Source organism: Pongo pygmaeus, chromosome 2 (assembly GCF_028885625.2).
Source record: "Pongo pygmaeus isolate AG05252 chromosome 2, NHGRI_mPonPyg2-v2.0_pri, whole genome shotgun sequence".
In the NCBI taxonomy this organism is placed as follows: Eukaryota; Metazoa; Chordata; class Mammalia; order Primates; family Hominidae; genus Pongo; species Pongo pygmaeus.
The window spans coordinates 195521336-195547146 of NC_085930.1; the positions used below are offsets into that span (position 1 = coordinate 195521336).

General features: G+C 42.9%; 1 protein-coding gene across 5 annotated transcripts in view; it reads right to left on the reverse strand.

Annotated features, from left to right (window-relative positions):
- The window catches only part of DGKG (diacylglycerol kinase gamma), a 211493-nt gene that overhangs the window by 159711 nt on the left and 25971 nt on the right, over positions 1 to 25811 (reverse strand). For all 5 annotated transcript variants that reach the window (XM_054482407.2, XM_054482406.2, XM_054482405.2 and 2 more), the window contains exon 2: positions 10872 to 11186. In XM_054482407.2, coding sequence (XP_054338382.1) covers positions 10872 to 10938 — 67 coding nt within the window. In that variant the 5' untranslated portion in view covers positions 10939 to 11186. The remainder of the gene's footprint in view (positions 1 to 10871; positions 11187 to 25811) is intronic.

Consider the following 25811-nt stretch of genomic DNA (forward strand, 5'->3'; position numbering starts at 1 on the left):
ATTTGAGCTGAGGCATAAATAATTGGGTAAGGTTTATAAAGGCAGATATGAAGTGGAAAGGGTATTCTCGGAAGAGACCAAGGGAGCAATGGTGCAGAGATGGGCACCATAAAACGTTTAGGATAAGTTAGAACCAGAGAGTCATTTGTGGCTGGATTTGTGGGGGGTCTTGAATGTAGAGTTAAGAACATTGATTTGAAATGGTTAAAGATTTTTCTGAGTGGTGAAATAATAGAACCAGCTCTCTGTTTTCTAAAGACCACTCTGGAAACAGGATGAAAGAGAAGTTAGAATAAGACCAGAGCTCAGTTAACATCACACATGTATGTTATTCCACAAGCAGCTTAATTATTTAGGAAAACAAATCCTACATTTTAGAATCTATTTTAATGGGAGGTTGTTAGCTCAGCAAAAATGGCTAAATAAAAAAAAATAAAAATTTGAGAACATGAATACCCCTGGTGTGACTTCTGCAAGAAGAGTGTACAGTTAGCATTTTGATTGAGAACCAATGGAGTAATTTCAATTGAATATATGATATTTTGATGTTCTCATCTCATTTTGGATATTCCACCATTCACTCTAGCAGAATTCCTTTGATTCTAAAGGGCTGCTGCTCTATTTTAAAAATCCTGCTTTATATTTAAATGTGTGATATATATACACACATAAATTCATCATATGTTCGCATAAAATAAACAGAGGTTTTAAAAAGAAAAAATAGAAAAGACATTTATTTTAAGATATCTGATTAATAGCCTGAAATTAAATGGAAAAAAAAAACACGGCCGGGCGCGGTGGCTCACGCCTGCAATCCCAGCACTTTGGGAGGCCAAGGCGGGCGGATCATGAGGTCAGGAGTTCAAGACCAGCCTGGCTAACATGGTGACACCCCATCTCTACTAAAAATACAAAAATTAGCCGGGCGTGGTGGCACGTGCTTGTAATCCCAGCTACTTGGGGGTACTGAGGCAGGGGAATCGCTTGAACCCAGGAGGCGGAGGTTGCAGTGAGCCGAGACCGCGCCACTGCACTCCAGCCTGGCAACAGAACGAGACTCCGTCTCAAAAAAAAAAAAAAAAAAACAAAAAACAAAAAACAAAAAACAAAAAAAAAACCACAACAAGAATCCAGGAGGTTTCTAACTAGCTTTCCGTGAGGTGGATTACTCATCACACATTTACTTCAATTTGCTTTATGGGCTTTCATAGGATTATAGCATCAATACCCTTTAAAAAAGGGAATCAACCTAATTCTCAAATATGGGACACATTACTTTCTCCTTGGATGTCCTTATATACTTTATAACAGTTTTCTTCTTAATAGATTTCTGGGTTGGGTTTCTTTTTCCATGAGGAGTAAGTAGGTATTATGCATGACTAATCTGCTTCAGTGACAGCTGCTTTATTCTGTTTCACCTTAAGACAGAAAAGAACACTGAGGGAATAGCATCCCTTGGTCTTATTTTAGGTGTCATCTGTGGGTCCAATAGTATAACCTCACAGAAAATTCCTTTGTCAAAGCCTTTACCGTAATACCAGCACTAGATTCAGAGGACACCTTGTTCCATTTCTGACTGTACAGAATAGGGCCATTTCCACAGCTCTTTGTAACAATTCCCATTTTATGGAGTGCTTATTATATGCTAGATGCTGTCCTAGTCACCTTATATATTTTATTTAAATCCCCACAACTACCCTCTAATGTAATAATTATCCTTATTTTAGAGAAGAAACCGAGGCTTATGGAATTTAGGTGATTCTTTCAAGGAGACTCAGCTCGTAAGTCACACTTTTTAAACATTTCTAAATCATGGGCCACGTTTATTAGATTCACTGGATCCTTGAACACTGGCAAGTTAGAAGCCAGGACTCTTCCTCTATGAAAGTGGCTCTCAAACCCGCCTGCATGTTGAAATCACCTGGGGAACTCTATACACACTGTAACCCAGGTCTTACCCCAGATGAATTAAGTCAGCATCTCTTGAGGAACCCAGGTCACAATATAATTTAAAAGCTTCCTGGAATTCAGATGTACAGTCAAGGTTGAGGACTGCCATTCTAGGACATGATTTTATTGTTGTAAATGAACACTGTCTTAAAAAGCCCCTGAACTTGAATACTTATTGCCAAGGGAAAAAAAGCTTATAACTGCTAAATTTAAAATTGCTGTGCTTGGCAGACATTATCCATTGTTTAAGTGGACAACAACAAAGAGCTCTACCCAACAGGTCAACTTGTTCAGCTGCTTGGCAAGGTAGGAGTATGTTTTGCATTAACCCAGACTGTCAGGACTATCCACATGCAGTTCTACCCTAAATCGGGTGTTCAGAAAGTTTTTCTCTTTGATCAAGGTTACCAGTGCCCTAAGAAGTTTTCAGTCCAAAATTGTCTGCTATACTTTATGTGCCAAGAACTCTGGGACCTAAACCAAGCACTGTTCCTAGTGTTTGAGCAAATTCAAAGCCTTTTAAAGGGAGAAATTTGGCCCTACACACAGACACCTTTGTTGCCTTGTTGGTGTGGGACAGGGGTGCGTTCCATTTGAACAATCAGACAAATCAGAGACTTCAGTGTTTACAGCAGAATATTAGTTGTGCTGCCAGGACTAGACCCCAAAGTTTATAGTCTGTTGTCTAGTTAAGAACACAGAGTATTTGAGCATTAGACCATTAAACTGTTAAACTCTGAAAAAACTATAAATCAACATTTTCAAAAGTGAATCTGAAAATCCATATATGAGAGTGGAATTCTAAGGTACATGATAACTCTTCATTCCTCAAAGTTCTCTATGAGCTTCTCAAACTGTAATGTGCGTATGAGTCACATTGGGACCTGGTAAAAATGCAGATTCTGTAGGACTGGGCCACAGCCTGAGATTCTACATTCTGAATAAGATCCTAAGTGACACCAATTTTGCAGGTTCATGGACCTCACTTGATACGCAGGCTCTAAGCAATGTCCCTGTGGATCTGGGGCTGACTGCTGAGGCTTGCCTGTCACAACCCGGAAAAGACCATGATGCCGAGGACAAAGGAACATATTCCATGGAGTAGAAAGACCGTAAGTGCTGGGCAGGGGGAGTCACTGAGACGAGGGAAAGGGAAAGTTGGCTCATGAGCAAAAAAATAAAATCTAGATTTTCCTTCTTCCAATGAAGGCTGGGATGTAAGAATACATTTTCTAATTACTCTAGGAAGTTATACAGTGAGATGCACAAAAACAAGAGCAGAGTTTTGTGAGGGTCCTGAAAAATGTCAAAACAGAAGGGCCAGGGCCAGGAGCACTGCATCAAAAGGCCCACCTCTTCAGCCAGCTGGAGTCAGGCCTCAGAGCAGCACGTGGGAAGCACAGGGGAGAAGCCCAGCTTCATAAGCACGGATGTACTTGCTACACACATATTCTCCCATCTAAACTTTGTTTCTGTTCACTGTTCATCCCCAGCATGCAGCCCATTGCCTGGCAAAAAAATAGATATTCAAGAAAGATCTATTGAATAAATGAAGGCTAGCAAAGGGATTGAGGTGGTCACACTTGTCCCACATGTCCTATGTTCTCAGGGGTATGGAAAGAAAAGGTAGACTAGTGGTTATCAACCTTGGCTGCTTATTGAAATCACTTGCGGGGCTTTAAAAAATACTGATGCCCAGGCCCCATGCCTACAAACTGTGGTTAAATGATCTGGGAGGTGTGGGCAGAACATTGGAAGTATTCCAAGCCTTCCATGTGATTTGAACATGAGCCGAGGCTGAGGACCACCGACCTGTGGAGGTGATGGCTCTGACACAGATGTTACATATGAAATAATAAGAAAAGACTTTATATAGAAGCAGAGGGAATTGGGGTCAATAGCAATAAAACATTTTTTAAGACACAATTTTTTTTTCATAAATGATCTGAATGACTGGTATGACTTATTTGTGTAAGTAAAATTTGTATTGCTAGAACATTTTCTCACCTTTTCTCCAAATAATTTGGCTTCATCAGTCATATTTCAAGTGAAGGTGGAGGAATGGATCAGACAGCTTGGACCATCTTGCAGTTAAAATTGTGGTCCCTGGACCAGCAGCATCAGCATCACCTGGGAGCTTGTTAGAAAAGCAGATTCTCAGCAGTACCCCAGACCTACTGATTCACAGTCTGCATTTCAACAGCTCTCCAGGAGATTCATGTGTACATTAAATATTGAGAGCTATTGTTCCATAGAAATTCCTCCCTGTCCATAGATTCTGTGACTCCTGGTGGGCAGAGTCCTACTCACCGTTAAAAGAAAAAAAGGTCTGTGGTGCTGAAACACATGTAGGTGAGAAATAGTTATGGCTATCCTTCCAAGATAGAAGCAACTAGATATGACCCTTCATGGGCCCAGGACTTCATGAGCATTTGATCAAGTCTCACTCTACTGGCCAGCATAAATAGCAAGGTTTTAGTGACATTTACTTAGAGCCTTCTATGGTTCTACATATCAGCCCTAAATATGTTCTCTGACTCTGACAGTTTTGTATTTTGAACTGTACCTACATCTTAAAGTCAGAAACTTTGTCATAATCTGATTCGAATGAAATATATTTCCTAATAGCACAATTTACTGATTGATTCTCTTTAATTACATCTTAAAATTTTGCTGTAATGTAATTTAATTGACATATACATATCTGCACACACACACACACACACACACACATTAATGTATGTTTGAAGGTTGAGCTCCAGTGGGTACTTTTTGTTTAATTTGTTGTTGCTGAATTGAAGCAAATGAGTTTGTATTAGAATTGAGGGACTTTTGGTTCTAATTTCTATTTTACCATCGACCTTCTTTCTGTATGACCTTGGGAAAGTCACTGAGCTCTTCTGGACGTAGTAGTCTCAGTTTTAAAATGTGTAAAGCTTGGCATTGATATGGTTAAGATTTTTCCCAACTTTAAAAATTCTGGCTGAGTGCAGTGGCTCACGCCTGTTGTCCCAGCACTCTGGGAGGTCGAGGTGGGTGGATCACCTGAGGTCAGGAGTTCGAGACCAGCCTGGCCAACATGGTGAAATCTTGTCTCTACTAAAAATACAAAAATTAGCTGGGCGTGGTGGCGGGAGCCTATAATCCCAGCTACTTGGGAGGCTGAGGCAGGAGAAATGCTTGAACCTGGGAGGCGGGGGTTGCAGTGAGCTGAGATCACACCACTGCACTCCAGGCTAGGTGACAGAGTGAGACTCCGTCTCAAAAAAAAAAAAAAAAAAAAAAAAAAGTTCTACACAGTCCAAGCAACTGCTGGCTGATGTAGGAAATGTTTGGTTTAATTTCTTAGAGAATTAAAAGTTTAATGGATGCTTCATCAGTTGTTTTTCCTTTTTTCTCTTTCTGAATAAATGAATAGTTTCTGTCCTTGATGCATCATGGAACTTTTAAGGAATTAACAAAAAATTGAAGAAAAAATGACCATCCCCCAATGGCCACCAGCAATTCTTGTTAGGAAGAGGGTCAGTAGGAGGCATCCCCACATGCACACACCCTCTGCAGTAGAAATCTATTTAAATATAGAAACCAAGTATTGGAAGAGCTAATGAAGGTCATTTAATCAACCAGATGACTAAAGCTGTTATCTCCCCTATAGTGTCTCAACTAACTCTCTGCCCAGACAGTTCCAGGGAAAGGAAACCCAGTCACTTTTAAGTCAATTCGATTCCATCTTGGACAGATTTGACCACTAGTAATTAATGTATTCCACACTTTAAAGACTTCCTATAACTTCCTCCCATTAGTCCTAGGGCTACCTCTTGAAGCCATTCAAAATTAACTTCACACCTCTTCCCACAACAGTACTGAGCTATTTTAATACAACAAGCTCTTCTTCACCTTTCCCTTCCCTTCTCCAACAAATATGCACAGTGTCTTCATTTCTCCATAATGTGGCTGTGAGACCCCTCACCAACTCTCAAACAAGTTCCAGGTTGTCCATGTCCATCGTAAACCACAGTGACCATAAATAAATTCAGTTCTCTAGAGAGGTCTGACGGTCTATCAGGGTAGGCTAGAATGTGGATATCAGTTTGCCTTACTAGGCACTATGAGTCTATGAATACAGCCTAAGATTGCAATGACTGATTTGGTTAGATGAAATAGTACAAACATAGTAAAAAAAAAAAAATCTCTGCAACCGCTAAAAGCTATGCTTCTGAAGAGTACAGAATGATGTGGGAATGACTCATGATCGATATTGTGTGCTAGCCAGTTTCCAAAGATGGCTGCCATAAATTCTTTCCCTCCCTATGTGAGTCCCTCCTCCCTGAGATGTGGAGTCCATTCCTCTACTTCACTGAATGTGAGCCAGGCCTGTGACTGCACTGACCAATGGAATGTGGAGGGAGTTCCGTTCTAGGATCTCTGATCCCAGGTGCTAAAAAGATCTGACAGCAGCTTCTTTTGTGCTCTTGGAGCCCTGAGCTGCCATGTTAGATTTCCAGGTTACCCTGCTGAAAAGAAAGGACATACGGAGAGGCCCTGGAAGACAAGAAAGTGCTGGAGAAAGAGGTTCCATAAAGGAACACTGAGGTCCCACCATGTGAGTGAGTGAACCATGCCGGATGGTCTAAGTCCTCACTTGTTTGAGGACTCTCCCTTGAAGGTCCAAACAGTGGAGCAGAGATGAGTCATGCCCACTGTGTCTGCCCAGGTTCCTGACCCACAGAATCACGGGAAACCAAAATGGTGGTTGTTTCAGCACACAAGTTTTGAAGTTGTTTTGATGCTGCAATAGGTAACTGAAACATATTGTTAAGGGGAAGAAAACAGCCTACAAAATAGCACAGCATGCATATTCTCAAGTTTGTTTTACATATGTATGTTGTATATGTGTATATATGTATATGTGCTTGTATATTGTGATATCTATATTTATACTTATATTTATACATAAACATGCTAGTGCTGGTTATCACTGGAAAATAGAATCATGAGTAGCTTTAAATTTCATCATTTTATAATACAAATTTCTTAATATCACATTAGCTCTTTTGATAATTACTTTACATTGTAGATTGATAACAAACTTACTGTCAGCTATATGTGTGTGTGTCTGTGTGTCTGTGTGTATATGTATGTACGTATACATATAAAGTTAGTATACATGTCTCCAAGAGCAGTTTTAAGATGCCCCACCCCCACCCTATAGAAGGTCACCAGAGAAGGTGCCAACTTTACACTATATAAATGGAAAACACCAAGAGCCTCTCTACCTGGTAACCCCACTGGAGAAAGTTCTCAATTCTCAGGCTGTACACTTCATTATTTTGTTATTGTAAAGCTCCTGTTTATGTGGTTACGGAAGAGTGGTTGCTATGGCAATGCAATCCGACTGAACACCAGAATGTGTCTAAAATTGGTGGGAATGACTTTTTCAGGGTTTCCTCTGAGGATTAATCATTTTGTAAGTATTGTATCTTTTTTTCCTCTCCTGTTCGAACAACAGTAGCAGAGTGCCTCATCCAGTCCCTCGACATGGACAACATGAGCAAGGGTCAGAGAAGGACAAAGGTAAATGTTTGAAGAAAAGGCCCAACCCCAACACAACCCTCTCCTACTGAATACTCCGGTTCCTTTTCATCCCTCCGCCTGCTCAGCGGCTTTGCTGCATTTGGAGCCCCTTTTTGCCTTCGCGCCCTCCATGCTGCACTCTTTTCCACCTACTTGCCTTTCTGGTTCTTCTCTCTGTGTCTTCTGCTGACTCCTGATAGAGACATACCTTAAGCCTCATTCTCTAGCCGCTTCTTTTCTTTCCTAACATTCCTGCTGTCTGAGTGCCTTCATTCATTTTCTTTCTCTCCTTGCTATCTCCACACATGATTCCCAAACCAGAGCTATGGACTGACCCCTCATTTCCACTCAAATCCCATCACACACCCTCCTGGGGCCTGCAGGACGTGTTGCTTAGAAAACAGGATTCCCCAGGATGGGGTCCTACTTTCGTTTCTAGTTCTTCCCCAAACACTCCTGATGCCACCACCAGCACATGCTCTGGGTTCCCAGCTTGGGAGCTGCTTGCAGTTCTTGGAAGCTCCCATGATGTCCTCCTCCCTGCCCTGCCCTTGCCCAAGCCACGTCCTCTACCCAGAACGCCCTTCTCCCTCCCTCCCCTACAGTTCCTGGAGTCTGGAAACAATGCGTGCATCAGGAAGCCTCCCACTAGGCTGAGCTGGGCCTTCTCCTCCCATGCTGCCCACTTCTGAGCACTGGCTATACTGCAACACCCTTGCTTGAGTCCTGTTTGTCTTCCCCTGTGAGGCAGTGATCTCTCTGAGGGCAGGAACCGTGTCTCATTTATTGCTGGATCCCTGGAGCCTGGCACATAGGAAGGCATAGTGGATGTGTTATCACCATCTCGAAATCAACATTCCCAAACATTCTCCATCAGCCCTGCATCCTGATGTCATTTTCTACAGATTCAGTCTGCAAGATATCTTTGATGGCTTCCTTTTGTTCTACATGCATTGATGATATTTCCATCACAGTTTCCCATGAATTAGCATTTGTACATGGCCACACACACCATCTTAGCCTAGCTCTTTGGCTCAGACTAGGTTTCCTCCAAAGGATCCTGCCCAGTTCCCTGGCCTGGAAACTACCTGATCCAAGCCACCCTGCACACAGTCTCCAGATTCCTGGCTCTAAATTTTGCCCACACTTTGACACACAAGGCTGAAGACCTCCTGCTATCCCCATGCCTCCTATGTCCTCCTCATTCTCTGTGCCTTCTCACCATCCAGCCCAGAAGCTCTCCTTACCCACCCCTGCACACCACAGGAATGCATAGTGGGTGTGTTATCACCATCTCAAAATCAACATTCCCAAACATTCCTTTTGCTTCCATCATTCCCCTTCCATCTACTGCTCACATTTTAAACCTCTTTCCTCCATGAAGTTTATCCAGCTAAATCCTCTGTTATCAGTTCAACCATGCCCTAAACCTCAAATTTATGTGTTAAAGTTTTATCCCTCAATAACTCAGGATGTAACCTTATTTGGGTTGTTGCAGATGTAATTAGTTAAGATGAAGTCATGACTGAATTGGGGGGTCCAGGCCAATAAGGTTGTGTGCCTAGGAAAGGGGAAACTTTGGACACAGAGATATGCACACAGGGAGAATGTCATGTGAGGGCATGCAGGGAGAATACGGCCATCCACAAGCCAAAAACACAGCCCTGGGATGGATCCCTTCTCCACAGCTCTCAGAAGGAGCCAGTACTGCTGATTCCTTGATTGTGGACTTCTAGCTCCCAGAACTTTGAGACTATAAGGCTTTGAGACAACAAACCCATGCTGGATTGAACCAAATAGCAAAGTATTATAATACAACCCCCATACCAGTTTCCCTTGGTTTTTGATCCCCTTCTCGTTTCCACGCTTAGTTTAGCCAGCTCTACCAGAGCTGTTTGCTGCCTTAAAGCTGTTCTCTGTGTCACGAGCACATTTCTGATGCCCTAACAAGATTCTGATTCCTCAAAGGTAGGCCTCTCCTTTGTGCTTCTTCTTCATCCCTGACAGGGCTTGGTACTTTGCTGACCTACAGAGCTAGCTGAATTAAATTGAATTTACCCTGGAGGATGATTTTTTGCTTCTTGTCAATATATTAGAGTTTTTCTAAACCCATGGAGGTCAGATGAGAGACCACAGGCTCTAGAGTACCAGGAGGGTGACAAACTATTAGCCCTATGGTCCCTTGTTGACCTCGGAGAGCATTCAGAGTCACAGGATGCTGGGCTGGAAGGGGCCCCAGGGAGAGAACACCTAGTCCAACCCTCCCATTGTATAGAAGAGGTTGCTGAGACCAAGGGGTGTTCAGGGATGTCACAGCATAGACAGCAAGAGGCAGAGCTGGTACCTGAACTGGATCCCCCGACTCCTAGACCAGCGCTGGGGACAAGGACTGCCTACTGTGTGAGAAGGGGGACCTGTGCAAGAGCAATAGGGCAGGTCAACAGCTGCAGGCCTCATGATTTACAGAAGCGCCAACACAGTTAATGTGAAGGGAGAGGCCGTGGGGCAAGGGCATGGAGCAGGCAGTGCAGCTGAGAGGTCTGCAAGATGAAGGGCCTTCTGGAAAGTCAGTGCCACGCAGGGTAAGTGATGGTCACTCTGTGTGGGCAGTGTGCAGTGGTCAGGTGGTGTCCTGCCACAGCCCAGCAGGTTCCTCTCACCAGTCAGGATTAGGAGTCGCCTGAGGGGACACAGCCATGGGCCCATGTGTGGCTGTGCACCTTGCCACCACTGTGTCTCGCACTGAATTGGTTCTGGGGCACAACTAATGGGAAACCAAGAGCCCCAAGTAAAAGCCCAAGCCTTCCCAAAACAGTCAAGAAAGAAACACATATCAGCATTCAGCATCTTACTGCAAGAAGGCTTTGGGTCCAAATGCAGGAATATATTACAGTAAACGATTGAGTAACATTGTAGCCATGCAGCATGCAGCCCTTCAAAATTATGCTCTAAAGAGCTTTAATGACCTGAGAAAATACATACAATATATTAGGTGGAAAATGCAGGCTTAATGAAGGGTGTATACAGTGTGAGCTCAACAGTGTAAAGCAACATGCAGAGCAGGGAAGTACTCTGAGATGTTTGTAGTGTTGTCAGTGATTTTTAACCTACTCTTTTTTTCTATGTTATTGCAAATTTCTATGGTGAGCACGTAGTATTTACTGAGCCTAAAGATAATTGTGTTTTTATGTTAAATACACTAATTCTGTGTTTATAAGGAAATATAAGCCGTCAGGCCTGACATCATTCTTTGTGGCTTTGCAATGATCATAGTGCTATGCTTTCCAGAAATGATGTCTCCAGCCAAGAAGAAATCCCGTCCCAGGGCTGTCAATGCATTTACTCACATTCTGAATATTTCTGGAGTTGGTCAAATTCTTCTGGAGTGAGGGAGACCCACCGTTCTTCACCCATTTTTAAGCTTTGTGTGAGTGGCTAAAGGGCAGTGATGGAGTTTTGTTCACTAGGCTGAAGTGGAGGCCCAGCCTAGGGCCTGGCTCATTGCAGGTTTGCGATGTAAGCCTTTCAGGAGACTTCTGGGAGGACTCAAGTGTATACAGCAGCAGCAGGCACCTCTCAGAAGATGAGACAAGATCTCTGCTATTCCTTAGGCAACATCCTCCTGTCCGCATTCAAGGTAAATTCAGAAATCCTGGCTCTTCCTAGGTAGAAGCAGAAAAGACACTGTAAATGAGAATATTAAAAAAAAAAAGGCCCCAAATATTCTTTGCTGAAAGATCTACAGGCGACAATTGTTCAATGGTTCTCAAGGATGGTGGTTCTCCCCTTAGAGAGGTCTGAAGAGGGCACAATGACAGTTGTCTGGCTGGGGGTGAGAGTTGAGGGGCAAGCAGTGGCCTGTATGAATAGGTGGGCCATACTACTCAGCTCTGGGAAATGTTCCATGTGTCACTTGAGAGGTGGTATTAGGGCTGCCTAAGAGCATCCTCAGGGCATAAAAATGCCTTAGGTTATTGGATGCCTCATGAGTAATTACAGGAACAGGAGCCTATGCAGCCATTCTCTCCTCCACTTATTTCTAAATTCCACCGTGATAGCTCTGGTGAGCCATTTTGGAATACCCCCAAGGCTGGCTAACATCTAGTGACTGAAGCAGTTCTCTGTCCTCTTAGAGCCATAAAAAGGGAGTTAGAGGAATGGGCTGCTGGCCTCAATGAGGCAGGGAAATGGGGATGGATTCAAACAAACCCTGAGCATCTTTTCCTTTGAGCCTCTCATACTGTGGGTCATTAAATCAGTTTTGTGGTTGTGAAATTGATGTCATGAGTCGCAACAAGCATGTAAACACACGAAATGGAATAGGATAGAATGAGATGGAGTTGAAAATACTAGAGTGCATCTACCACAGTAAGGGGCTGTATTATGTCATAAGACTTTTCCTTCAATTATACACCCATGGTTATACTGATCATATTGTGAAGTGTCTTTCTTATTCTCAGCTGAGGTTACAAACATGGTTGGGAAGCCAGCAACCTAAAAAGGTGAGAAATAAAGACCAATTGAAACACAGGCTCTAATGTTGCCAAAGAACAAGCCCAGTTTTAACAAAACAGGATGCATCCTGAGGGCCAACTACAAGGCAAGTCTGGGGTTCCTGGAGCATATGAGCAGTGCTGGATGAGATGACCAAGTTGGGAGGCATATATGGACCATTCTCTGGGGAAGTGTGTAGACTGGTTGTTTTGGACTTGGAGAGTGAACTAGAGCTGAGGGAAGATGCTGGAGAGAGAGAGATTCTAGTTTTATAAAGAAGACCTTCCATTTACCAGAATGCATGGCAAGGAAATGAGATACCCACATTCCTGGGAACATTAAGTTCTAGTCTCTTGCCTTGAGAAGTCCAACTCTCTCCTTAATCCAGCCAGCTCGACTCTGCCTCTTGGCACCTGCTGCTGTCAAGCTCTTCAGTGACCTAGTTGTCAAATCCAGCAGGCACCTTTCAGTCCTTCCTTGGCTCATTTCTCTCTGCAATCTGCCATGGCAGAAAGCTTCCACCTTGAAACTCTCTTATCTTTCTGGGTATTTCTTCTCAGTCTCCTTCAGCCTCTTCTTTTGCCATCTTTAAATACTGAAATGTTTCCACAGCAAAGACATAGAATCAGCCTAAATGCCTATCAATGGAAGACTGGATAAAGGAAATGTGGTACATATATACTACAGAATACTACACAGCTATAAAAAAGAATGAGATCTTGTTCCTTGCAGCAACAGGGACGGAACTGGAGGACATTATCCTAAGTGAACTAATGCAGGAACAGAAGTCCAGATATAGCACATCCTCACTTATAAGTGGGAGCTGAACATTGAGAACACAGGGACACAAAGAAAGGAACAATAGGTACTGGGGCCTACTTGAAGGTGGAGGATGGGAGGAGGGAGAGAACTGAAAAACTACCTAGGGGGTACTATGCTTATTACCTGAGTGACAAAATAATCCGTACACCAAACCCCTGTGACATGCGATTTACCCATATAACAAACCTGCATACGTAACCTTGAACCTAAAATAAAAGTTAAAGAAAAAATTGGCGCTTCCAAAATTCTGTCCTCAACCCTCTTCTCACTCTACATCCCTTCCCTGATGGACCTCACCCACCTCCAAGCTTTAATGACCTCCGGCATGCTGCGGCAGCCCTGAGCTTTCTCCTTGGTCTGAATCTGAATATTCAGATATTCAGATGCCTTAATCCAGATCTGAATATCCAACCATCTACTGTGACTCCCTTGTGTGTCCCAAACCACCCCTGATCTGCACCTTCCAGTGTCCCCAGTCACTTGGGTTATGCCCAAGAGAAGCCAGTGCCCAGGTCAGAGGCAGGAGGCTCCGCTAAGCTCCTCCCCTTTTCTCTCCTGCAAAACCCAGGCACTAGCCCCGGAGTTTGACTGTCCACTGTGTGCTCCCTCTTGTCCATCACACCAGCCCTGGCATTAACTCAGACCTTCCTTATCTCTTGCCTGGCCTTTAACAGCAGCCTCCTGCTTGCGCTTTGTTCTCCTTCCCTTGGTCTGCTCTTTAAATTGCCAACGAGATCACATCTCTCTCGGTAATAAAATTCTTCAGTAGTTTCTACTGCCTGTAGAATAAGATGTAATCTTCTTTTCATGATACACAAAGCTCTTTATGATCTGGCTCCTGATGATCAATTTAGTACGAAAGTGAGGAGTATCCTTTAGAAACGTTTGCCATCATGCCAGGGAATCTAGCATTGCAACCACTGTCACCACTGCTGCTGCTATCAATGAATGGACATGTACTTTACACTGTGCTATATGCTTTATATACATTATCTAATTTAGTCCTCTTAATAACATGTCAATTGAATATTGCTGTCCCTGTTTTGCAGATGAGAAAAAAATGAGGCTAGGTGTTTAGTAAACATGGTGAGGAGAAAGAAGGAGCCACTAGTGCTTCTGTTTAAGAATGCCTCCTGCTGGGTGCGGTGGCTCATGCCTGTAATCCCAGCACTTTGGGAGGCTGAGATGGGCGGATTAGGAGGTCAGGAGATCAAGACCATCCTGGCTAACATAGTGAAACCCTGTCTCTACTAAAAATACAAAAATTAGCTGGGTGTGGCCGGGTGCAGTGGCTCAAGCCTGTAATCCCAGCACTTTGGGAGGTTGAGATGGGCAGATCACAAGGTCAGGAGATCGGGACTATCCTGGCTAACACGATGAAACCCTGTCTCTACTGAGAATACAAAAAAAATAGCCGGAAGTGCTGGTGGGTGCCTGTAGTTCCAGCTACTCAGGAGGCCGAGGCAGAAGAATGGTGTGAACCCAGGAGGCGGACCTTGCAGTGATCCAAGATCGCGCCACTGCACTCCAGCCGGGGCGACAGGTGAGACTCCGTCTCAAAAAACAAAACAAAACAAAACAAAACAAAAAAATTCGCTGGGTATGGTGGCACATGCTTACAATCCCAGCTACTCGGGAGGCTGAGGCAGGAGAATCTGAACCAGGGAGTCAGAGGTTGCAGTGACCCAAGATCGCACCACTGCGCTCCAGCCTGGCAACAGAGTGACGGTCTGTCAAAAAAAGAATGCCTCCATGGCCTGGGCATTCTGCACACCTTCAGAAGCACAGAGGGAGATCTAAGAGGACGCAGAGGCACACTGCATGACAGAACAACACTGAACTAAAACCAGAAGGCAGAGAATTTGAATCTGGGCTCTGCCCTCTTCTGAGCTATTTCACCCTAGACATATTTTTCATCTCTTGAACTTTGGTTTCTTCTTCTAAAACATGAAGATATTAATGAAAAAGCTTACTGGGTTGGTGTTAGGATTAAGTGAGTTAATATATGCAACAAACATAAAAGCAAAATCCCCACCTGGTGCAATGCCTGCACATAGCAAACACTCAATAAATGATTGTTATTATCATCCAGTTGCAAATACAACATGTAGCAATATGGCTTAAACCATCAGCTGAAAAAAAAACCCAAAATAACCCCATTAAAAAGTGGGCAAAGGGCAAAACACACTCTTCTCAAAAGAATACAAGTGGCCAAAAAACATGAAAAAATGCTCAACATTGCTAATCATCAGATAAATGCAAATCAAAACCACGACTATTATTAAAAAGACAAAAAATAACAGATGCTGGTGAGGCTTTGGAGAAAAGGGAATGCCTATACATTGCTGGTAGGAATGTAAATTAGTTCAGTCACTGTGGAAAGCAGGTTGGAGATTTCTTGAAGAACTTAAAACAGACCTCCCGTGCAATGCAGCAATCCCATTACTGGGTATACATCCAAAGGAAAATAAGTAGTTCCACAAAAAAGACACATGCACTCATATGTTCATCACAGCACTATTCACAGTATCAAAGACATGGAATCAACCTGGATTTATCCAATTTATCCATTTATCCAATGATGGATTGGATAAAGAAAATGTAATGCACATATACCATACAATACTACACAGCCATAAAAAAGAATGAAATCATGTCCTCTGCAGCAACATGGATGCGGCTTGAGGCCGTTATCCAAAATGAATTAACACAGGAATAGAAAATACCAAATAAAAACACCAAATACCAAATAGAAAATATGTGAAAACCAAATACTACATGTTCTTACTTATAAGTGGCAGCTAAACATTGGGAACATATGGACATAAATATGGAAATAAAAGACACGGGAATACTAGAGGGGGCAGGGGGAAGGGGCAAAGGCTGAAAAACTGAAAAACTGAAAAATTGGGTACTATGCTCACCACCTGGGTGATGGGATCATTCATACCCCAAAGTCATCATCATGCAATACACTCAGGTATATTGCCTCTGTACCCCCTGAATAATAGTTGAAATTTTAAAAAATCAGCCGGCAGTAGTCGAGTAGAAAGTTTCTAGTATTGTGCCACAGGTTTCTGAATTTGATCTGATACTGGTCCAGGTTGTTGTAATTTTGTAATTACTCATCCAACCCTTATCCACTAGTTTTAGCGTCCACTAATGATTACTGCCTGGATTAATTATTACAATGATACTGATTTTCTAATTCCATCATTCCCTCTATATTTGTTAGTTAGGAGTCTATTGTAAGTAAGAGCTTTTCCTTCTTGTTATTTATATTAATTTATATGTATACTATAAATAAAGATAAATTATAAATATATAAAGAATATATATGTGTGTATAAAAACTGCATTTATATATAACATATATTTATTTTCACGGATTTTTATTTTATTCTGTGGGTTACAAATCTGTTGCTATCTTTGATTCTCAAATTGCTCCAGATTTGATCAGTGGAAGCTCAGTCAAGGTGGCAATTTGTTCTTTAGATATATCTCAATCATTTTTTGAGCACATCCTTATTTTCTAGCACTACAAAATGTTTCAGGCTCATCTAGTACTTCCTCAGCTCAAGTGCTAAAATCAGTCATTTCTCTAAGGAGTTCCTTTGGTGAAGAATGGCATTTGAAGCCAAGGCTTGGGTACCACGTGTGCTCATTGCTGCTGGGGTGTCATTGCTTCTAGGCCCTATCAAGGACAGAGCTAGAAAATATATGCGTGTGCTGGGCATGGTGGCTCACGCCTGTGATCCCAGCACTTTTGGAGGCCGAGGCGGAAGGATCACTTGAGCCCAGGAGTTTGAGACCAGACTGGCCAACATGACGAAGCTCCGTCTCTATTAAAAATACAAAAATTAGCTGGGCGTGGTGGTGCATGCATGCCTGTAGTCCCAGCTACTCAGGAGGCTGAGGCAGGAGAATTGCTCGAACCTGGGAGGTGGGGGTTGGATGTTGCAGCGAGCCGAGATCCTGCCACTGCACTCCAGCCTGGGTGACAGAGTGAGACACTGTCTTAAAAAAAAAAAAAGATGTATGTATACAGATACACACACACACCCCCCTCATCTCTCTCTCTCTCTCTCTCTCTATGTTAAATACCTTGAGTTCATACTTACACCTCCAACTCCAGTCCAACATTACAAAGTCAATTGTAGCCTTCCCTTCCTTCCATATTTTTTAACTTTCTTCTCTAACAAGCTTTGTTTCCATCATCTACAACATACTTATTTGCTTAATACACAGAAAGTAGTTTCAGAATTGCTAGTCCACACCTCTGTGAAAAACAAAATAGACTTCAAGATTTGTTTACAGTTCTATTGTTTTCAGGCAACAGCAAATCCTCAAAATACTACTCTCAAAAGTTACATAGGTTAGTTCTTTCTCACTCCCATCAGTTTCTGTTTGTATTTCATTTTAGGATGTTTTCTTCATATCCACTCATTCTTTTTCAGTAAGGTTCCAAAGTCAAAACTATATAGAAAGATATATTCAGCCAGGCGTTGGTGGCTCACACCTGTAATTCCAGCACTTTGGGAGTCTGAGCCAGACAGATGCTTGAGCCCAGGAGTTCTAGACCAGCCTGAGCAATATGGCAAAACCCCATCTTTACAAAAAATACAAACAAAAAAATTCACCAGGCATGGTGGTGTGCATCTCTGGTCCCAGATACCCAGGAGGCTGAGGTGGGAAGATCACCTGAGCCTGAGGGATCAAAGCTACACTGAACTATAATTGCACCACTGCACTCCAGCCTGAGCAGCAGAGAAGGATCCTGTCTGAAAACAAAAACAAAAAGAAAAAGATATACTCAAAGAAGTATCCCTCATTCCTCTTACTCTGTTCCCAGCTCCTCTTTTCTATCTTATTCCCACTCACCCTTACGTATCTAGTTTATACTTCCTGTGTTTAGTTTTGCACATGTGAGAAGATATGTGAATATCTTATTTCCCCCTTTCCTCCTCCTCCTCCTCCTCCTCCTCGTTCTTCTTTTTTTTTTTTTTTTTTTTTTTTTTGAGACATGGTTTCTCTCTGTCACCCATGCTGGAGAGCAGTAGTGGAATCACAGCTCACAGCAGCCTTGAACTCCCGGGTTAAGCAATCCTCCCACTTCAGCAGCTCCCTCCCGGCCCTCCCAGTAGAGTAGCTGGGACTACAGGTGTATGCCACTATGACCTGCTAATTTTTTTTTTTTTTTTTTTACTTTTTGTAGAGACAGTGTCTCACTATGTTGTCCAGGCTGGTCTCGAACTCCTGGGCTCAAGTGATCCACCTGCCTCGGTCTCCCAAAGTGCTGAGATTATATGTGAGCCTCTGTGCCTGGCTTCCCTTTCTTCCTAATACAAAAGGTAGCACATTATAGATTGTCATCTGCACATTGTTTTTTCACTAATCAATACACCCTATGAATCACACCATACCTGTTCATAGAGATCTTTCTCATTTAGAATTAAATTGGACTCTGACACTTACCTCCTTGAAATCCTTCAGAGGCCTCCCTTGGCCTCCAGGAAAAAAAGAGCTGTCTCCTTAGCTAGTTCCACAAGGTTCTTTACCTGTGGTAATAACTCACCTCCCCATTCTCACCCCCATTACCTCCTGCCCCACACACTCCACCTTCCAGCCAAATCTACCTTCTGTCTACTCTTAGCACTAGCAAAGTTCCTGGATGTGGGAGGACCCCATAAGCATTATGGACTGACAAATACACCATGCCTTTGATCTACTTGAAATGCCCTTTACTCCTTCCTTCCTTCCTATAACAAATCTCTACTCATCTCTTTGGATCCAGATTAAAAGGTCACTTATTTTCTATAGCTTTTTGGAAATCTTTGAGCAAATTTGCCTGTTCTCCCAGCTGTGTTATGCAGAATCCTATGTATTTCTCTATTGCGGTAGTTGATGATTCCCTGTGGGAGACAGACACCCAAACAGCTATTAATAATTAACACACAAGCTGGCAAGAGAAGTGGTGCAGATATGCCCAGAGATTTATGGGGTCATCTAATGTGTCTGAAGCAGGCACAAGGAATCAGGAAAATCTTCCTGAAGGAGCTGATGCTCCTGCTGAGGAGGGGTGATGAGGTGACGTGGTATACATTGCTATAACCCAGCAAATATTCATATTGTCATTATCATGGTTGTTCCATTGTAGCTCAGTGCTTGACTTCACAGTGGAAAGAGCTACACAATTCTTTTTTTTTTTCTTGAGATGGAGTCTTGCTCTGCCACCCAGGCTAGAGTGTTGTGGCATGATCTCAGCTCACTGCAACCTCCACCTCCTGGGTTCAAGTGATTCTCCTGCCTCAGCCTCCCAAGTAGCTGGGATTACAGGCACCTGCCACCATGCCCGGCTAATTTTTGTATTTTTTGTAGAGACGAGGTTTCACCATGTTGGCCAGGCTGGTCTCGAACTCCTGACCTCAGGTGATCTGCCCACCTCGGCCTCCCACAGTGCTGGGATTACAGGTGTGAGCCACTGCGCCCAGCCTTACACCATTCTGTATTTCCTTCAAGAAAAGTTAGGGGCCTAAAACATTGCCTGACTCTCCAGATGGTATCCCACGTGACAGCCCGCCTCTGGCTTCTGCGCTTTGATGAAGGTGACAGCTGACAGCCAGGAGGGCTTTCTCTAGCTCACGAAGCTCGGCACTTCCCTCAGCAGCCTGCTCCGTCACTCCCTCTCAGAGGCTTTTTGTAGTATGAACAATCTTCTTATTACCACCCCAAGCATCTTTTCTGACAGAAAAAATTGAATAGGATTTTCTAAATAAAACTCAGATTGGATATTGTCTGACTTGGGTAGGGGAAGAGTATTTTATGTCTCTACAGCTATGTCACTCTGAGCAATTGCTTCAGCTCCTTTGGCCTCAGTTTCCTTGTCTATAAAATGAGGGGGTGGGAATAATGGTTTCTAATGCATTTTCTAGCTCTGCAATTTTATATACTGGATCAAATTCTATTTGTTCTGTACAGATGTCAGCATGGAAATCACAAGTCAGGAGGAAGAAGGCAAATTCAATGAGTACTGAATTGCACCCTGGGTCTCTCTATTCATTTGAATGATTCAGCCATACCCAATTATCCAGGAACAAACACCTCCTCATCTCCTCTTTGCTCTCCTAAAAACATTAATTCACGAATATGACATCAGATTGGAGAAGCCTATTTATGTGCATTTGAAGGTTTATTACAAAGCCATAATGAGTACATGTTCATAAGGGAAGAAAGACTAAAAGCTACAAAGATAAAAACCCCTCTCTCTTTTCAGGCTTGTGGAAAGTCACAGCTTGACAAGTGCCCCATCTCTGGCTTTTACTCCTACTGTTCCTTCTTCAACTCTATAACTCTTATGCAGCCTTTGGAGTTTAGTTCAAGTTGCACCTAAAGATGCCCTCTTTAATTGCCCAGACCTGGCTGGGCATATCTTCTCTGCTCTCCAATAGTACCTTGGGTTTTTCTCCATTATGACATTTACTGCAGTGCATGTACTTACCAACTCTCTTCCCTACAGGACTTTGAACTCCTTCAGGGCAGAAAGAGTGTCCTGTCTGCTTTGCAGCTCTAGCTACTACAAGATTTCTAAGAGTTCATTTTTTGACACTAGAAAAATGATTCTCAACCTTTTATTGACCAAGATCATTTTCATGGAGTCAAAGTTCCTACCACATCTATTTACATGTCCCTATAGAGGAAGAACTGGGTGATAAAAAGAATTCAAGAAGAACAAAAGACACAAGTTGCAGTACAATTGTTGATAATATCACTTATAAGTTACTTAATTTACCATAAAATATACATCAATACTCACATTTTAATGTTAAAATCATGACCTACACAAGTATAGGTTATCGGGGTTATAAAGTTGTAACAGATATAGACATAATCAAGTTACTTTATTATGCTTAATCTGATAGTATTTTGTAAGTTACATAAGTTGCTTGAATTTATCAATGAACTGTCACTATTGTGGTCATCAGTTACATTGGTGGTCCCCTAAACCATGCTTCCTGATATTTATGCCCTTTCTAGTTTCTTCCCTTGAGTCTGGGCTGCACCTGTAACTTGCCCTGACCAAGAGAGTGCATTAGAAGGGTGCTGTGCTAGTGTCAAGCATAAGCCTTGAACAGGCCTGGCAGCTCCCACTTCTGAGTTCCTAAGAGCACTGAACTGCCATGTAAGAAGTTCAGCCATTTTGCTGCCGAGATCACCTAGAGGCCACATGGAGAGGCCACAGGGATGAAGGGAGATCTAACATTACAGAGAGGAGAACTGAGCAACCCAGCTGATGAGAACAACTGAAGCCCAAGATGTAAGACCCCAGTCAAGCCATTCCAGCCAGCACCCAGTCATCTAAGTCATCCTAGCTGTGTTGTGAGACAAGAAGCCATTTGAGATTTCACAGCCTTAGCAGACATCACACGTGGAGCAGAGATAACCCGTCCCCGCTCAGCCTGGTCTGGATTCCCAATGCACAGAAACACACAGACGAATAACATAATTGTGGAGCAACAACATTTTGGGGCAGTTAGTTACGTAATCATAGATAACCAAGACAACTACACAAGCACTTTTAGGAGCAGGTTATGCATGTGTCTATTTGGCAACAGAATCTGCATGATTCATGCTTGAACTGCAACTTATTCATGTCTTAAAATCTAGTAATTGGAAAATTATAGGCTAAAAATACCTTCGATGCAAATATGTATCACTGCCTGCTGTAGGGTTAGCCAAATATCCTTCACAAACTAATATGATAATGATGAAGTCAAGTGAACTATAATTTCTAATTAACAAGCAAGAATAGCAGTAGCTGAAAACCACAACCAACTCAAAGCAAGACTGACCTGCAATGACAACAACGGGGCCTTCCCCAGGTGACAGGATTCTAACCATCTGCTTGAGTGTGGGGGCTGTAGCTGCTGAGCATTTAGAAGCAGCCTGATTTCACAGATAACTGAATTAAAGCCCTTGGGGAACTTCGCAATGATCTAATTTAAGTTTATGAGTGGCAAATATGAGTAATACCTAATAACTCATTTAGCAGATTACCGGCATATAGACCTTAAGCAAACATGAACGTAAAAGTCTTGGGATTGCATTCTATCCGTAAGAATTCAGAGAGGATTTTCATTTGAGAGGTACTTTGTACACCATTAGTGGCCTCAGAGTGAATGTGAGAATCTCTGCTGCAGGATGGTCATGAAAATGTCAGGGTGAACCAAGCGCCCAGGTAGGGGAGCTGGGAGTGGCTGGTGCCCAGAGAAAGCCTTTGGGCTCTGAGGAGAAGTTGAGGACTGCTACTCTGGGGGTCTGTCTTTGGCACAGGCAGACAGTGTTGGTCTAAGAAGAGTGTTTGTAGCTCAGGGGCATCACAGTCTGACGATTGGTCCTTCATTCATTTGTTCACTTGCTCAACAAATCACTGTAATAACAAGCAATAGCAGCAACCTCCATTTATAGATTGCAACACATCTTGTGCTTTGCAAACTTCATCTGTAATAGTCACCAAACCCTGTGAGGAAGGTATGTTTTATGCCCATTTAACATCTGTAGAAACAGGCCCAGAGTAATTCTCCCAAGTTGTCCTACTAGTAAATGATGAGACTGTATAGGAATCTAAGTCTGTGTTGTTCCAAAGCTCATGGTAACATCTTTGGATGAATGAGTACTGAGTACCTAAGTGTTGAGCCTGTGCAGGTACAGATGCCATTAATAAGCCACCTGTGGAGATGCCACGCCCTGGTCCTCAACATGGAAGGGGAGTGGAAGCCAGAAGAAAAACCGTAGCCTGCTCCTGAAAAGCCAATATTATTTGAGGGGGGAAAAGCTATATTATATTAAACATGAGCACAGAATGGAATAGAATGCAAAGTATGCAGGAAATTTGTAGGCAAAACATGGGACTTCGAAAGAAAACCTTGCTCTTGCCCTGGGGCCACCTCTGTGAAACCTGGGAGAGTTCACTCAGCTTCGCCACTTGGGGCCCTTAACAGTGGAAATGTTAAGGAAGCAGGGTTGTGAATAGCAGTGGGAAAGTCTGATTCTGAACTCCAGTGCTGAGGGGCTGATGTAGGGAAGGGATTGTGAGTGGAGGTTTCCTTTATGAAATTACTACCTGGGGAAGCGTCTGCCCTAGACTCATGCCTTGTGTCAGGGAGACTTCTGCCCAGAGCACCAAGCACAAGTCTGGCTTTGGAATTAGAGACCAGAATTCAGATCTTGCTCTATCCCATACTACTGTGTGACATTAGCAAGTTCTTCTTCATCTCTAAATAAGAATGATTAAAATATTAACACATGCTTCCCAAGGTTATTATGAGGATTATTTGTATAATGTTTGTTATGGTTTGAATGTTTGTCCTCTCCAAAATTCATGTTGAAATTTAATCTCCAAAGTGGCAGTACTGAGAGGTGGGGCCTTTAAGAGGTAATTGGGTCCTGAGGACGCTGCCCTTGTGAATGTATTAATCCATTCGTGGATTAATGGGTTATCATGGGAGGGGAACTGGTGGTTTTATAAGAAAAGGAAGCGAGATCTGAACTAACACGTTCAGCCCCCTCACCATATGACGCCCTGCACCACCTTGGGACTCTATGGAGAATCACCACCAGTAAGAAGGGCCTCACCAGATGCAGTCCCTCAACCTTGGACTTCTCACCCTCCATAATCGTAAGAACTAAGTTCCTTTTCTCTGTAAGTTACCCTGTTATAAGCAGCAGAAAATAGACTAAGTGTTTATGAGAGCATCACTAGTAAAACTTTCTGTCAGTGGCTTTGAAAGCATGGTCCTCATCCCAGCAGCATCAGCACCACTGGGGGAAATTGTTAGGAAGGCAAATTCTTGGAACCCGCGCCAGAGCTAGAGAAATTCAGGGAGGCCCAGCAACCTGCCTGTGTTTTGTTACCACTGCTTTATATTAATGTGAGGAACAGGACTAAGAAGAGAAACTTGGAGTATCTGGAGCAATTTCTTTTTCTTAATGGGGACCTTAAGCAGACAGATTTTGGGTCTGTCAAATCACTTCCACTTTCCTGAGGCAGTAAAACATTATAGGGAAGCTGGAGGCCCATGACTGCCAGAAAACTGTCATCATGCCACAATCCTAAAATTGTCATGTTATGACTTATATTCCCTGCAGAATTTTCCTTTCTTTCCAATCTGGATCTGTTTTTCATACTCCTTCTATAACATTTTGTGCAAAATATTCATCTAGAGAAGGCATAGAACAGGTAAGATTTTCCATCATGAAGCAAATGGACAAGAAACAAACTAAAAATCCAAGAAGGTAAGAAAATGACAGCTCCATTAAGGCCAGCGGCTCATTCCCACACCAGAAATGGACCTGTCAGCGAAGAGACATTGCAGAGCCCTGGGCATGAGTATGGGGCTTGGGCAGTTCTAGAAAGACAGCTCTGTAAAAATGCCTAGGTATTGTGGTGATAGCGGCGTGGTGTGTACGTGTGTGTGTGTTTTAACAGTAACCACAACAAAACCCCACTAAAGAGAAAACATTCAAGTTTGGAACGGTGTGTAAAACCACGCTCAGCTTAGTAAGTTCCTGCGGACTAGGAGGAACTTGAGGTCAGCCATCCAGTCATCATTCTCCACTTCATGAAGCGCTTGTGTTCTCCCTCCCCTCTCTCTTCTGCCAACGCCTGATCTCCCATTCTCTAATTCTCCTCTCCTTTTCCCCTTTTTGTTTCCCATAACAACATAAACAGCAGCAGCCGTTTACTGAGAGTCTACTATCTGTTCTATATTAATGCAATCCTTAAAATAATCTCTCAAGGTAAGTAATATTACACCTGGGACCAGGTTCCTTGCAGGAAACTGAGCAATCATTCAAACCCATGTCTGTCTGAATGCAAAGCCCATATTCCCCCACCCCACCCTGCATTGTACTGCTTCATACCTACGGAGATTATTAGTACCATCTCTAGATTGTAAACTGATGGAGGGTGGATTTACCGGTTCATTCCAGAAACCTAGGGTTGAGTTTATGGAAGGCTCTGGGTAGCAAGATGCCTCTTCCTTCACCAACCAGCAGTGTCCTAATGGGCAATTATGCAGTAATGATTCGGCACTGTGGACAACAGCATCTAGAGGTGCATACACCTCATGCCTGGCCCAGAAAATATGTCCCTGGATGGCCTCCTTTACCCCAGAGCTGTCTAGAACCCAGTTTGAAATAAATACTTCATTAATATTCGGTAACCTTTACAATGTGACAGATGGTTCTAAATGACTTGCATGAATTAGCTGGTTGACTCTTCATAACAACTCTATTAGGTGGATACAAATATTATGCTCATTTTAAAGCTGAGGAAACTGAAACACGGAGGTTAAGTAACTTGTCCTAGGTCATAGAGCTATTAATTAACGAATCCAGGATTCCAATTCAGGCGCTCTGACTCTGGAGGCTGTTCTCCACCATTATGTCATATGACACAAAGTTAATGGGCATTGGCTTGTGGCAGTACTTGGCATAAGAAAGTCATCAAGAAAATGCAAATATACCTGTAATAATTTTAAACATTGTCATTTGAATAAAGTGCAACATTGAAATCATTTCACAGGGCGCTCATAAACCCCAGTTACAGAAACACCACAGCTTGATGGGGTTTGGAAACCAAAAAGGAAGAACAAATTAATTTTCTAAAGCAAATAAAAGGTGTTGTAAGACCTGGAGCCCTTGGGTCTAACCCAAGTCCTGGTATTTAGTAGCTTGCCCAGGCTGGAGTGCAGTGGCACAATCTCGGCTCACTGCAACCTTCGCCTCCTGGGTTCAAGCGATTCTCCTGCCTCAGCCTCCCAAGTACCTGGGACAACAGGCGCCTGCCACTGCAGCTGGCTAATTTTTTTATGTTTTTAGTAGAGATGGGGTTTCACCATATTGGTTAGACTGGTCTCGAACTACTGATCTTGTGATCTGCCTGCCTTCACCTAAGCAGTCAGTTCTACTCTC